Source organism: Pan paniscus, chromosome 6 (assembly GCF_029289425.2).
Source record: "Pan paniscus chromosome 6, NHGRI_mPanPan1-v2.0_pri, whole genome shotgun sequence".
In the NCBI taxonomy this organism is placed as follows: Eukaryota; Metazoa; Chordata; class Mammalia; order Primates; family Hominidae; genus Pan; species Pan paniscus.
In genome coordinates, this window is record NC_073255.2 from 23698106 (window position 1) to 23712646 (window position 14541).

Consider the following 14541-nt stretch of genomic DNA (forward strand, 5'->3'; position numbering starts at 1 on the left):
ATACTTGCTAGCATTTTATTTTGAAATAATATTGAAATTACAGAAAAAGCTGTCAAAATAGGACAGAGTTCCTGTACGCCAACACGCAGTGTACCCTAATATTAAAAACTTACCTAATCATAGTATAGTTATCAAAATTAACAAAGTAATATGTGTACAATGCTCTTATCTAAACTACAGATTTTATATGGGACTGCAAATTTTCCACTGATGTCCTGTTTCTGCCCCAGAATCCAATCCAGCATACTGCATTGCACTTAGACATCATGCCTCCTCAATCTCCTCCAATCTGTAGCAAGTCCTTAATCTTCCCTTGTTTTTTATGGCCATTACTTTTGAAGAATACTGGTCACTTATTTTGTCAAATATTCCTCAATTTAAATTTGTTTAATATTTCCTCATTATGAGATTTGAAGTTATATGTTTTTAGTAAAAATGCCATAGGACTGCTTTGCCTTTAATGCATCATATCAGGGAGTATTGATGCTGATATGTCCAATCATAGGAGATGTTAACTTTATTCAGGTAGTGTCTGAAGTTTTCATTTCAAAGTTTCTATTATTTTCCTTTTTAGTACCTTGCAGAAGATACTTTGGGATTATGCAAATATAATGATTGACCGCAAACTTTTGTCCACTAATCTTATTTATTATCATTATTATTGTTATTACTATTTTTTGAGACAGGGTCTTGCTCCGTCACCTAGGCTGGAGTGCAGTGGCATGATCATAACTCATTGCAGCCTCAAACTCCTAGGCTCAAACAATCCTCCTGTCTCAATCTCCCGAGTCATTGGAACTACAGGCACACACCACCATGTGTGGCTAATCTTTTTTGGAGAGATGGGGTCTCTCTGTGTTACCCAGGGTGGAACCCCTAGGCTCAAGCAATTCTCCTGCCTTGGCTTCTCAAAGTGCTGGGATTGTAGCCATGAGCTGCAATGCCTGGCTCCACTAATTTTGGTATCCATCCTTGAATCTTGCCTGCATCAATTATTTCTGTCTTGTTCCAATGGTAATTATATATTTTCCTCAATTCTTCTACATTTATTAGATGATATTTTTCTGTAAGAAAGAGCTATTTTCTCTCCTTTCTATTCAATTATTATGTATTCACTATGGACTTGGTGTTTGATTGTTTGGATTATAATCCAATACTATCATTATTTATTTTGCTCATCAAATTGTTTCAGCTTTGGCCATTGAAAGTGCTTTCATATTGGTTCACATGTCCTGTTGACATGTCCATGTCTCTTTTAAAGCATTTTTTTGACTTCTGTCACCACAAGATATTCCAGAGTCATGTAGTATTTGCCCTGATGCAGTGCTGGACTCAACCACTTCTCCAAGGATCTCTGGGTCCTTTTATTGGAAATTGATATGAGAAAGCAAGATCTGGGTATTAACTCTGCTCCTTGTCACTGGGGTGCCATTGCTTTTAGGAAATATATACTAACCCATGGATACAGTCATCTAAATTATTCATCTATTATATATTAAGAACCATGAGTTCATATGTATCTTCCTATACTTTCTTTTCAGTGGGATATTGGAAAAGATGAGAGGCAAACATGTATTCTTTGTTTGCTAACTTTAATCAGAAATCCCAATTTTCAGATAAAATTTTAAATCAGTGCTTTCGCAGATTTGTTTTAATAAAAATTACATTGTTTTTCCTACTTCGTACCCTCAAATACATTATTCAATCTTTCAGACACGATAGATCTTTTTGAATACAAATTAATCTAGACTGGCATAAATAGAACAGTGAACACTTCCATGGACATTCGTAAATTCATTGCCAAAATAAAGAGATCTGTGGAGTCTCAGTTTCATTCATTTATCAGAGAGGAGAGCAAGAGTTTAATGCTGACAATAGGAAAATAAATAATATTCAGTTCAAAATTGAGCACATCTTTAGACCAAGACGGTGTTTGCAACATAGTAGACACTCAATATATACTTGTTGAAATGAATGAATGAACCTTACCAGTGTCACCCTCCATAACCATCTGTTGCTATGTAGTTCTTCAATGTAATGGAAAACACACAGCATGCATTGCAGCATGATGCCTCTGTTGTCATCATACTTCACTAATTGATTCAGCAAACAGCCTCCACCCAGACATAATTCTAGGCATGTATATTTTTAAGTGAAAGGATTCTATCAGGTGATGTATCCTTTTTCTAAATTTCCCATCTTTTTCTTACTTTTTGGAATGAGTTCAAATATATAGGATTAGGCCTATAAGGTGAAGAAATTTGAAAACCCACAGGAAATTAGAAAACACATTGTGTTTGTGAATTCAGAAGTGACCTACATAGCAAATGTGCAATTTGCTTCAGATGGAAACCAGTAGATTCCGTATATTCAGAGATATGTGGCATAGAGAGCTATAGTTCCCCTGTAAGTGGGTAAGATGTCTTTATTAACAAAATATTTGCATTCATCATATTGAAGAAAAGGGCACTGTAAAGGTGAATGGGGCTTTTTGAACACTGATTCACGATAGCAAGATTGGAAAAATAAGCTGACTGTTGGTATTTTCTGCTTTTTCAGTTAGTTTCTCCAAGAAGAGAGAGAAAAATTCTCTTGCTTTTTGTGGCTTCTCTGTAGGCACTTATACTCTGTAGATCATCTCTATGTTTTCAGTGTTCTAAAATTATGTGGGCAATCTTGTCTCCTCTCCTGTCTTCTTGTACTTCAAAAGTATGCACCTATATTTAATATCCATGGGTAGAGAGAAGCCTTTATGGAGAAGATAGTATGTGAATTGTGCCTTGAAGGATGGGGAAATACTGGGGGGAAAATGAGGGAAGGATGACCTTCTGATAGAGGGAAAAGAGATGGAAAATTGATTACTACGATGCTTATGATTGCATAGACAATCTGGTTCAATCATCTACTTACTGAATTTTGTAGAAGCATCCATTCTCTAAAGTAGTACATAGGATTAATAAAATTAAATTGAGCATCTTGATAAAGCACTCTTAATTCTTTGGAAAAACTTGTTTCAATCTCTAATATCCCAACATACACCACAATACTATTTCACTCAGGAAAAATAGTGAATTTATTATATGTGACACTTAATGACAACCATAATGTAAGGTTTGTAATTACTGGGATGGGGAAGAATCTAGTATATCTCCTGATAATGTAGCTATATTTGAAATTTTTAATTTTATTGAAGAAAAAACATAATACAATTGTGTATAGTTAATAAAATTAGGTTTTCACTTAGTTTTACTGATGAGCCAATTCAGATTTATGTGGTTTACCAGTTGTTGGAAGGACTACTGTGGAAGTCACTTACATGTGTATTTATGAACTTGAAGGATAGAATTTTTATGACAGTAGAGGATTCATTTAGGAAAAATATTTCAATCATTTACATTTCTAGCTAAGTTTCAACTAAATATTTTTATTGCATAACTGCAACAACTTCTTGTTTATGATATGCAATAACATTTTTTAAATATAAAATTAATACGTAATCATTGTAGAAAATCTGGAAAACTTACAAACATAAAAATTAAAGTAATTATGTCATTATTGAAGGATAACTATTTTAATATTTATTTTAGTTATGTCTCACAACCACACAAGAGTGATTGTACTACTTTTTAAATTCATCATAGTGTGCAGTTTCCCCATTTCAGTAAATAGTTTTTGAAATTTGAATTTTTATGATGGCATACTGGTCTTCAAGCCTATGTTAAAAATTTTATAAAGCCCAGTTGCATTCATTAGTCATTCTTTCTGAAAGCTAGCAATGATGAGAAAGGGGTTTCGGAGCCCTGAAGTTGAGAAGGGAAGTGTTGAAGTGTCTGACTGGGGCCAGCAGGGGTTGCTGTCATGGATGAGGCTGCCACATTCCTGGTGTGTCTGACTTTGGACTCACTTAACATTGTAGTCTGGATTCTATTAAGGGAACTTTGTGTTTCTCCTTTGCAAGAGTCACCCCCTACCATGATAAATATTTAAAAATGTTTTTTTTTTTAAAGTTGGGAAAGCAAACTTTTCCCAAAAGAAATTTATAGTTCAAATTTACACCAAGTTCTCACTAACTGGAGCAAGCCGGGTTTTCACTAAAGCTTTGACTTTCCTCTGTAAAACATTAGTCACTCCCTTGGAAGAAGCAGTTTTTTATAGGCAGTGGGATAAAACAGCCACAGACGTATGTGTAATATGATGGGCTTTAGAATGTACCTGCAAAGCAGTTTTTTTTTTTTTTTCCCATTTGGAGGAAAAAAGATGAACCAAAAAAGACTGAATTGGGATGCTAAAATAACAGCGATTCATTATTAAGGAAATGATACGCTTTTGTCCCATTCAAATAATGTTTTTATTCCCCTTTTCTTTATTCTTGGGAGGTTCCTATTGTTGTGCCAGGTCGTTTTCACTGAACGATTTTTAAAGGTATTCACCAGTCCCACGTGTGACCGGTTGCATTTTTACTGTGCAGGACCATCGTGAAGCCTGTGGCCAAAGAGTTTGATCCAGACATGGTCTTAGTATCTGCTGGATTTGATGCATTGGAAGGCCACACCCCTCCTCTAGGAGGGTACAAAGTGACGGCAAAATGTAAGTACCTCTTTCAGGACTTTACGAAAGGCTCTGATATCATACCATCTTTTAGGTCTTTATGATAGACACCACCTTTTACATGTGTCCAGTAAACTTGGGTGAGACATTTGAAAATGATTCAGATGGTGTTTATTGCTCTGTCGGATTCATGTTTCTGTAGAAATTTGCCTTTAAGTAAAACAAAGTTAAAGTGCTTCGTTTGGTGGACATGACAGCACGTTTCAGAAATCGTATGCTTTTCAGGAGACCTGTTTTACATTTAAAGGCAGAAGTGATAGGGCTTCTGTTTAAAATATGCTGCATGACTTGAGAGGTCATGAGTCTAGAAAAGCTACTGTGCTTTTCCAGGGAGAATGGAAGTTCCATTGTACATGGGATAAAAATAACTATTTCTTATTAATATTATGCACTTCCAAGTTTGAAAACAAAAGTGTAATTCCCCTTGCTCAGAGCCTCTGTATGTGTCTATGGGCAACCCTCATAATCTCTACTCGTCTTCTGTTGTGTTGCAAAGTTGGACTTTTTGGCTGTGTTCCTTAGCAACTGGACACCACATGAAGAAATAAATTTTATGTTACAGTGCATTTGAATAACACAACCTAATGGAATCTGGCTAGAAAGAGGATTTCTTTAAAAATAATTCCCTTGCTCTCTGAGTGGGAAAAAAGGTATATATATATATAGCTCACATATAAATAAATGTACATTGGCACCAGGGGTATCTATTTAAAAATAGAAGAAAAAAGTAAAATTACACTAAGAATAGGGCCCACAATGGTGTATTTTAGGGAGCGTTGCAAAGCAGACAACAACAAAAAACCCAAATACTTTTAAGTGGGAGAGATGAGTTTGGAGCAAATGTGCTGTATTAATTTAAAAAGAATCAAAGAAATAGCATCATGCCAACCTTTGTTTTTAGTTGGCTTCTCATGTGAAAGAATTTTCTGCACTCTAATTGTTCCAGTAACATTGTTAGGTAGTAACTATTTTTAACATATATTATTTACCCAGGATTCTTTGTGCCTTGTTTTCTATTAAAAACATATTAAAACAGGAAACTCTACAAAGACAAACAAAGCAAAATAATTCATGATTTTGGTAAAATTGAATAGAGAGGTGTTTGCTCAGATTAAATGTCTGTATGGCCTTTTTAAAAAATTATTATTATTATCCATGGAACTCCACTCAATGGAAGTCAGTCTTTCCATCACAGATAAACCTCACTTGTGGGTCAGAACTGGTAAATAGTTGTCTAAATAAACAAAGACAAAGAGAGTTTGTACATCAAGTTGAGATAAACCCAAAAAAATACAAAATACCTAGCGAAGAAAGAAGGAAACTCTCGAAAAGTTGTTCCTTGCCATTAAATCCAAGAATCTCACTCAGAAGAGAGGAGTGTCTATGTTTAGGTCTTTCTCCTTGCCACAGGGAAAGGTTGTAACAAGACTATTTGTCAGAACTAGTTAAAGGGATTGATCATTTTGTTCCCTTGTGTCTTCATTGTTGGCCAAGTCAAGTTCAAATCTCAAATGTTACCTTGAAAATAGTCGCATGGTTTCTTTTGGCCATTAGGTATAGGAGACGTGGGTTCTACCACTTCTAGGTTTAGTAGAGTGTAATAGCGTCTTCAATATATTCTTTACCCATTTACATATATCTATTCATTGGAGAGGAAGCTCTTCATTGTGTTCCATCTCAGAATCAGTTTGTCTAGAATGCCTCCAACTCCCCTCCCCTCGTTCCCAGTCCCTCCATACCCCTTGTGTATCTTTCCTACTCAAGAACCATATGTTCTCTGCTAGGTGCCTATTTCCTAGGAAAAGCAAGCAGACATATTTTAAGTGATATCGTACTTTACCTTTTGCGTATTTGCAGTTTAATAAGGAAAAATATATACAATGAGAAGAGAAGTCCTTAGAATCTAAACAGATTGTAGTTGAAACTCTTCACATATCTTATAGATAAGGAAACTAATTTATTTTAAAATCTGAAATAACTGGGGTTAAAATCAAAGTTCTTATCCTGAATCAGTAGTTAGGTGAAATTACATGAGGCATTTTCTGTATTTTTTCCATTAAAAAGAAAATGTTTCATAAAATGGATGAGAATTTTTTTTTTTTTTTTTGAGACAGAGTTTCACTCTTGTTGCCCAGGCTGGAGCACAGTGGGATTATCTCGGCTCACTACAACCTCTGCCTCCCGGGTTCAAGCAGTTCCCCTGCCTCAGCCTCCCTAGTAGCTGAGATTACAGGCATGTGCCACCATGCCTGGCTAATTTTGTATTTTTAGTAGAGACAGGGTTTCATCATGTTGGTCAGGCTGGTCTCGAACTCCTGACCTCAGGTGATGCACCTGCCTTGGCCTCCCAAAGTGCTGGGATTACAGGCATGAGCCACCACACCCAGTTGAGAATAGAGAATTTCGATGCACACTACAGAGAACACATTAGTGCCCATGACCCTTAATCCCCCAAACATAGTCTATGACAGACATTGACTAGTTTTGTGATACTTAAGTGAAACACAACAAAGCCTCACATCTGGGCAACTGTATAATTTCATGGAAGCCTGAGTTTCTCAGCTATACTTTCTAGAGATGCTGCCACAACAAGTGGGTAGAAGCTGGGATTACTAGATAGCTCAATAGTTGTTCCCTAAAACACTCCCCACTTGGTATCTTTGTTTGCTTTCTAACCACCTGGCAGATGCATTCATATTGCTTTGGTCCAAAAATTCTGTACAGGCAATTAACACTGGACTTTCACTGTCTTGTTCAGGAAGTCATCCTTTATTGTGGGAGTAGGGTGATCCCAAAACGAAGTTAGAAATGGGCTAGATTCTAAAGTAAAAAGTAGGAACAAGATACACAACCAAGTTCTTCTCCCCGTGTTTTCCAATTCTAGCAAAACTCATTCCTGCTCCAAGTAGAATATTTGATAATTACAGAGAGTGGTTTTGAGGATGCTATCCATGTCAGAGATGCTAAAATTATATTTTCTTAGCACATTGAGTCAATCTTTTAAAATAGTTTTGTTTGCTATCTCTGAAAGGAAAAGAGAAATGAAGTCAAAATAACTAGGGTTTTTGTTTGTTTTTAAACATTGTTACCTGATTGAAAAATAATAATAAAAGGTTGGTGTAATCACCAATATCTCAGCCCAAATATAGAGGTGATTTAAAATTAAAGGTAATTCTTTTCACTAGTGACGTTTTTCTTTCTTCCTCTTTTCTCCTCTCCTTTCTTTATATATTAAGTGTTTTCTGTTATGAAACTACAAAACTTTTGGCATTGGTTTCTGCTGAAGTTTTAATCAACAATCTGAATTACTTACTTAGTATCAGTGCTGCTCTTTAAGGACCAAGGCTAAATCCCAACCCGAAATGACTAAATAGCTTTTTAACCTGCCCTAAACCCAGCATCAAACTGTACCTTGAAGTTATCAGTTTATCTTTCTAAATATGCTGATTCAGATATAATTGTCTTCAGGTTACAGCTTAATCAGGTTGCCATGACAACTAAGTGCTGTATTCAAACAATAAAATTAATTCATCATATACTACCACCCCCTGGCTTTATAGTGTTGTTAACATTTTTTTTTAAAAAAAGCTTCTTTGGTTTAAATTCGTTTTGCCACAACATATATTTTTTCTTCCCTTTCAACACATATATGCGTTCACTACTTTTGTTGGTGTCAGGCAGTGAATTCATATATTCAAATTGCTTTTGTCATGTGAACAAGAATGTTTTTCCTTTGGAATTATGCAAAATCATTGTGAGATGATAGCCATATCTGATAAAAAGTATGTTCCTTTTATAAACATGTGAAATACATTCCTTTAATAAACATTTTATAGTCCTTGAGACAGAAACCATTTCTCTCAGCAAATATACAAGGGTTATTCTGACAAGTAAATCAATAAATGTGATTCATCACATAAACAGAGCTAAAGACAAAAAACACATGAGTATCTCAATAGACATAGAAAAGGCTTTCAATAAAATTCAACACCCCTTCTTGATAAAAACTCTCAATAAACTAGGTATTGAAGGAACATATCTCAAAATAATAAGACCCATCTATGCCAAACCCACAGCCAACATTATACTGAATGGGCAAAAGTTGAAAGCATTCCCCTTGAAAACTGGCATAAGACAAAGATGCCTTCTCTCTACCACTCCTATTCAACATACTTTAGAAATCCTAGCCAGAGCAATCAGGCAAGAGAAGGAAATAAAGGGCATCCAAGTAGGAAGAGAGGAAGTCAAACTCCCTGTTTGCAGACAACATGATTCTATTGTTAGAAAACCTCATAGTCTTGGCCCAAAAGCTCCTTCGGCTGATAAACAACTTAATCAAAGTTTCAAGATGCAAAATTAATGCACAAAAGTCAGTAGCATTCCTACCCACCAACAACAGTTAAGCCTAGAGCCAAATGAGAAAGGCAATCCCATTCACAACTGTCACAGAAAGAATAAAACACCTAGGAATACAACTAATCAGGGAGGTGAAACATCTCTACAATGAGAATTACAAAACTCTGCTCAAAGAAATCAGAGGAAACATAAACAAATGGAAAATCATCCCGTGGTCATAGACAGGAAGAATCAATATAATTAAAATGGCCGCACTGCCCAAAGCAATTTACAGATTCAATGCTATTTCTATCAAACTACCAAAGACATTCTTCACAGAACTAGAAGAAAACTATTTTAAAATCCATATGAAACCAAAAAAAGAGCCCAAATAGCTAAGGCAATCCTAAGTGAAAAGACATAGTTGGAGGCATCATGTTACCCAACTTCAAACTATACTTCAAGGCTACAGTAGCCAAAACAGCATGGTACTGGTACAAAAACAGGCACATAGACTATAGAACACAATAGAGAACCCAGAAATAAGGCCACACACCTATGACTAACTGATCTTTGACAAAACTGCCAGAAACAAGCAATGGGGAGAAGACTCCCTATTCAATAAATGGTACTGAGATAACTCGCTAGCCACATGCAGAAGACTGAAGCGGGACCCCTTCCTTACACCATACACAAAAATCAACTCGAGATGGATTAAAGACTTAAATATAAAACCCAAAACTATAAAAACCCTAGAAGACATCCTAGGCAATACCGTCCCGGACATAGGTATTGGTAAAGATTTTATGACAAAGACACAAAAGCAATCCCAACAAAAGCAAAAATTGACAAGTGAGATCTTAATAAGCTAAATAGCCTCTGCACAGCAAAAGAAACTATGAACAGAGTTAACAGACAGCCTACAGCATGGGAGAAAATTTTTGCAAACTATGCATCTGACAAAGGTCTAATATCCAGTATCTATAAGGAACTTAAACAAATTTACAAGAGAAAAACAACCCCATTAAAACGTGGGGAAAGGACATGAACAGACATTTTTCAAAAGAAGACATATATGCAGCCAACAAGCATATGAAAAAAGGCTCAATATCACTGATCATTAGAGAAATGCAATCAAAGCCACAATGAGATACCATCTCACACAGGTCAGAATGGCTATTAAGAAAAAGTCAAAAAATAACAGGTGCTGGCAAGGTTGCGGAGAAAAAGAAACACTTAGACACTGTTGGTGGGAATGTAAATTAGTTCAGCCATTGTGGAAAGCAGTGTGGCAATTCCTCAAAGAGCTAAAAGTACAACCACCATTTGATCCAGCAATCCCATTACTGGGCATATACCCAGAGGAATATAAATCATTTGACCATAAAGACACATGCTCGCAAATGTTCACTGCAGCACTATTCACAATAGCAGTGACCTGGAATCAACTTAAGTGCCCATCAATGATTGACTGAACAAAGAAAATGTGGTACATATACACCATACTATGCAGCCATAAAAAAGAACAAGCTCATGTCCTTTGTGGAATCATGGATGGAGCTGGAGGCTATTATCCTCAGCAAACTAATGCCAGAATGTAAAACCAAATACTGTGTGTTCTCACTTTCAACTGGGAGCTGAATGATGAACTTCTGAACACAGAGAAGGAAATAACAGATACTGGGGTCTACTTGAGAGAGGAGGGTGGAAGGAGGAGGAAGAACTTAAAAGATAACTATTGGGCTTAATTCCTAAGTGATGAAATAATCTGTACAATAAAAACCTGTGACGTGAATTTACCTATGTAACAAACCTTCACATGTACCCCCAAATATAAAAGTTAAAAAAAAATTAAGTGATTTAAAAAAGAATAGTTAATAGTTGCCAGGGGGGGAACCAAATAACAAAGCTTAGCGTCTTGAATTACCATCTTTTTTTTAACAGAAAATTGTATTTCTTTTTAGTATCTTCTGATTCTCTTTCCCCCACCGAGTGCCTGTTTAGCAATGAGAAAGCATAATTTGGGGGAAGATACCTGTATAAATGAATTTAGACTTAACAGTGAGTTATTCTTAGGGAAGTACAAAGATTCCTTGTTTAGTCAGTCAATGATCCAAAAGTAAGACTCTAAAAACTTGAGTGCTAATCCGATAAACAAATGCCAAGAAACAAACTGATAAATACACAAGGCCATGTTGTCTACGTCTTCTGCTAACAATGCGTGTACATGCTTTATCCCAAGTGCCTCATGAAGTTTTATCTAACTACAAGTTCTGAATAAGCACTTCAGTTTTAACTCCAGTTATTACAGAGGATAAGATAAATTAGTTTCCTCATCTATGAGACATATAAACTTTTTTAGATAGCCTTGATTACAATCTGTTTGGATTCTAAGGTCCTCTCTTCTCAATGGATATTTATTCTTTATCAAGGTGCAGATACTCAATAAAAGGTCATATATGGGTATGTAGCTCAAATACCCTCCACTTACCCATTTCTTGTGTCCACAGAGTTGAATATAGATTGAGCCAGAACTAAGTGTGTTTTGGTGAAGTTGACTGCTTTTTTTCTTGTTCTTTTTTACTAATGACTTTTTACTAATGACTCTATACCTATCTTAAAATGTCCATGGCTCTCCTAAGTGTCTAATTTTTTCCACATTATCAAAATCTATAAAGAACCTAATCATATTTACTTAAATGCTTCACTAATTACCTGACTATGGTCTTTAAATGTAAGTGTATTTCACCTAATGTTATGGTTGTAATATTTCTGTAACTATTCAGAACGTAGTAGCTCTGTTTAGCAGTTGTATCTTTTATTACTTACCTGTAATCAGGGACTCAATGCCTTGTCTTCTCATAATGGCATTTCAGGCCACAGCAAACATGTATGGAGAAAAGGAGTGTCTAGAAGTCACCTACCCACCAGGTACCACTTCATGAAGGGTCAACCTTAAACTTGAAGGGCTTCAGTTCTTTTAGATTAGGGTGAACACAGGGGAATACCATGCAGCATTGATTCTTCAAAGTATTGTCTTATCCAGCTACCATCAGATTAACCTCTTTCATCTGCTTCTGTGCCATGTTTCAAAAACTGGCCAAGTGCCTGGAACATAGTCTAAATAGCATTTTTAAAAATGAGTAAGGCTAAAAAGAATCCATGATTTTTTTTAAGTAAGTCAGATGATTTCTTCCACTATATTTGATGTTTCTTGAAATAGGAGTTCATAATTTTTTTTCTTTTTTGCCATTGCTATCTTCCCCATCACTGCCATTTCTTTGTGAGTTTTGAATCACATATTCCTGTGTTCTATAATATTTTAATTAACAAAACCTTGTTTTTCTGAAAACTGCTTCTGACAATGGACGCTTGTTTAATATTTCCCTTTAATAGGAATTGTATTCAGGGAAGTCATGGTTTCCTTGTAACAGTGGGCTTTGGGCAAAAGTGCGGAGACCCAGCTGTTAACACCTGCTTGAATCTAATTGGTGAGAAACTCATTTAATCTCTGCTCAGAAAACCAGGACAGTGGGAGATGATAGAGTCCTTTAATTATTAAACTTGAAATAAACAGTAAGAATTAAAGGAGAGTAAACAATAGCTAATTTTGGTATTGGAAAATATATGTTCAGATCTCAAATATGTTTCTCACTAATTTTGTAATCAAGTTAGTTTCCTAATCAGCCAAAAAAAAAAAAAAGTGGGTGGGGAAGGGAGATAATAATTTTACTTACAACCTATGTAATAAATGATTAGGTTGTGAATTAATAGTTTTGAATTTTATTGTTCATATCATTTCAACAATTCTAAATATTCAGTGAAAGTCTGGATGTTTAGATGATATATTTGAGCACAAAATATACAACACAAATTCTGTAGCTTTTTTGAAGGTGTTTTAGACTCCTATTTGAAGAAAATGGAAGGAGGATGGGCAGACATCTTTGGAAGTAATGCAGGATTTTAGGTAAATAGTAAGTGTATTGTCCATTTAATTAAAAGTCAGTTTATAAAATAAGTGCCTGCATTTCACATTTCTATATCTGTTTGTATTCCTGCTTTATAATAAATCCAGAGACAATTGAAAAAGTGGTAATGTTTTTAAAAGGAAATAAAGCATTATTATTTTGTGATGAGGATACCTCAGTCATTGCTTGCCTAAAAACTGTGCATTTTGTTATGATATATTGAGGTATGTTCTGCTCTTAACATTATGAATATGCCAATGCAGAATAAATAGTCCAGTGATGCTTTTTTAGCAATTGACTACAATTTTAGTTAACTGACAGTTAACTATCTGAAACACACTTGAGAGTCAGAAAAAAACTTCTCAACAAAACACTACCAAATCAAATGCAAAAACACATTAAAAAGTTCATTCACCATGATCAAGTGGGATTTATCTATGATGATTCAACAAAGGCAAAGATGATTCAACATAGGCAAATCCACATTTGTGTTATACCTGATTAACAGTATGAAGGACAAAAACTATATGATCACTTCAATAGATGCAGAAAAGGCATTTGACAAATTCAATGTCCTTTTATAATAAAAACTCCCAAAAAATTAGGTATGGAAGGAATGTACCTCAACAAAATAAAAGCCATATATGATAAGGCTATAAATACATCATACTCAATGGTGAAAAAATAAAAGTTTTTTTCCTAAGGTCAGGAACAAGATAAGGATGCTCACTCTTGCTACTTCTATTCAACATACTAACAGAAGTTCTATCCAGAGAAATTAGACAAGAAAAAGAAATGAAGAGCATCCAGATTGGAAAGGGAGAAGTTAAACTGTCTGTTTCCAAATGACATGATTTTATATATTGAAAATCCAGAAGGTTCCAGAAAAAAAAAACTGATAAAACCAATAATTAAATACAGTAAACTTGCAGAATATAATATTAACATACAAAAATCAATAGCATTTCTGTATACTAACAATGACCTATCTGAAAAATGATTAAGAAAATAATCCCATGTACAATAGCTACAAAAGGGAAAAAATGCAAAAACCTTAGGAATGCATTTAACCAAGGAGGTGAAAGATCTCCAAACTGAAAACTATAAAATGTTGATGAAAAATATTGAAGAAGATGTAAGTAAATGGGGAGATACCCCCTGTTCATAAATTGGAAGAATGAACATTGTTAAAGTTTACATACTGCCCAAAGCTATCTTCAGATTCAATTCAATCTCTGTCAAATTCCCAATGACATTTTTCACAGAAATAGCAGAATCAACCCAAAAATTTGTGTGGAACCACAAAAGACCCTGAATAGCCTAAGCAATCTTGATCAAAAAACACAAAGCTGGAGGTACCATACTTTCCAATGTTAACAGCTACTATGAAACTGTAGCAATCATAAAAGCATGACAGTAGGCATAAAAAAAGACACATAGACCAATGGAACAGAATAGAGGACCCAGAAATAAATCCACACACCATGGTCAATTGATTTTTGACAAAGATGGCAAGAACACTCCATGAGGAAAAGACAGTCTTCGATAATTGGTGCTGGGAAAACTAGATATCCAAATGCAGAGGAATGAAATTAGACCCTCGTCTTATACCATGTAAAAAAAATCAACT

At 35.1% G+C, this 14541-nt stretch overlaps 1 protein-coding gene across 14 annotated transcripts in view; it reads left to right on the forward strand.

Annotated features, from left to right (window-relative positions):
• The window catches only part of HDAC9 (histone deacetylase 9), a 911762-nt gene that overhangs the window by 778971 nt on the left and 118250 nt on the right, over positions 1-14541 (forward strand). For all 14 annotated transcript variants that reach the window (XM_034963758.4, XM_034963753.3, XM_055115739.2 and 11 more), the window contains one exon: positions 4469-4587. In XM_034963758.4, coding sequence (XP_034819649.1) covers positions 4469-4587 — 119 coding nt within the window. The remainder of the gene's footprint in view (positions 1-4468; positions 4588-14541) is intronic.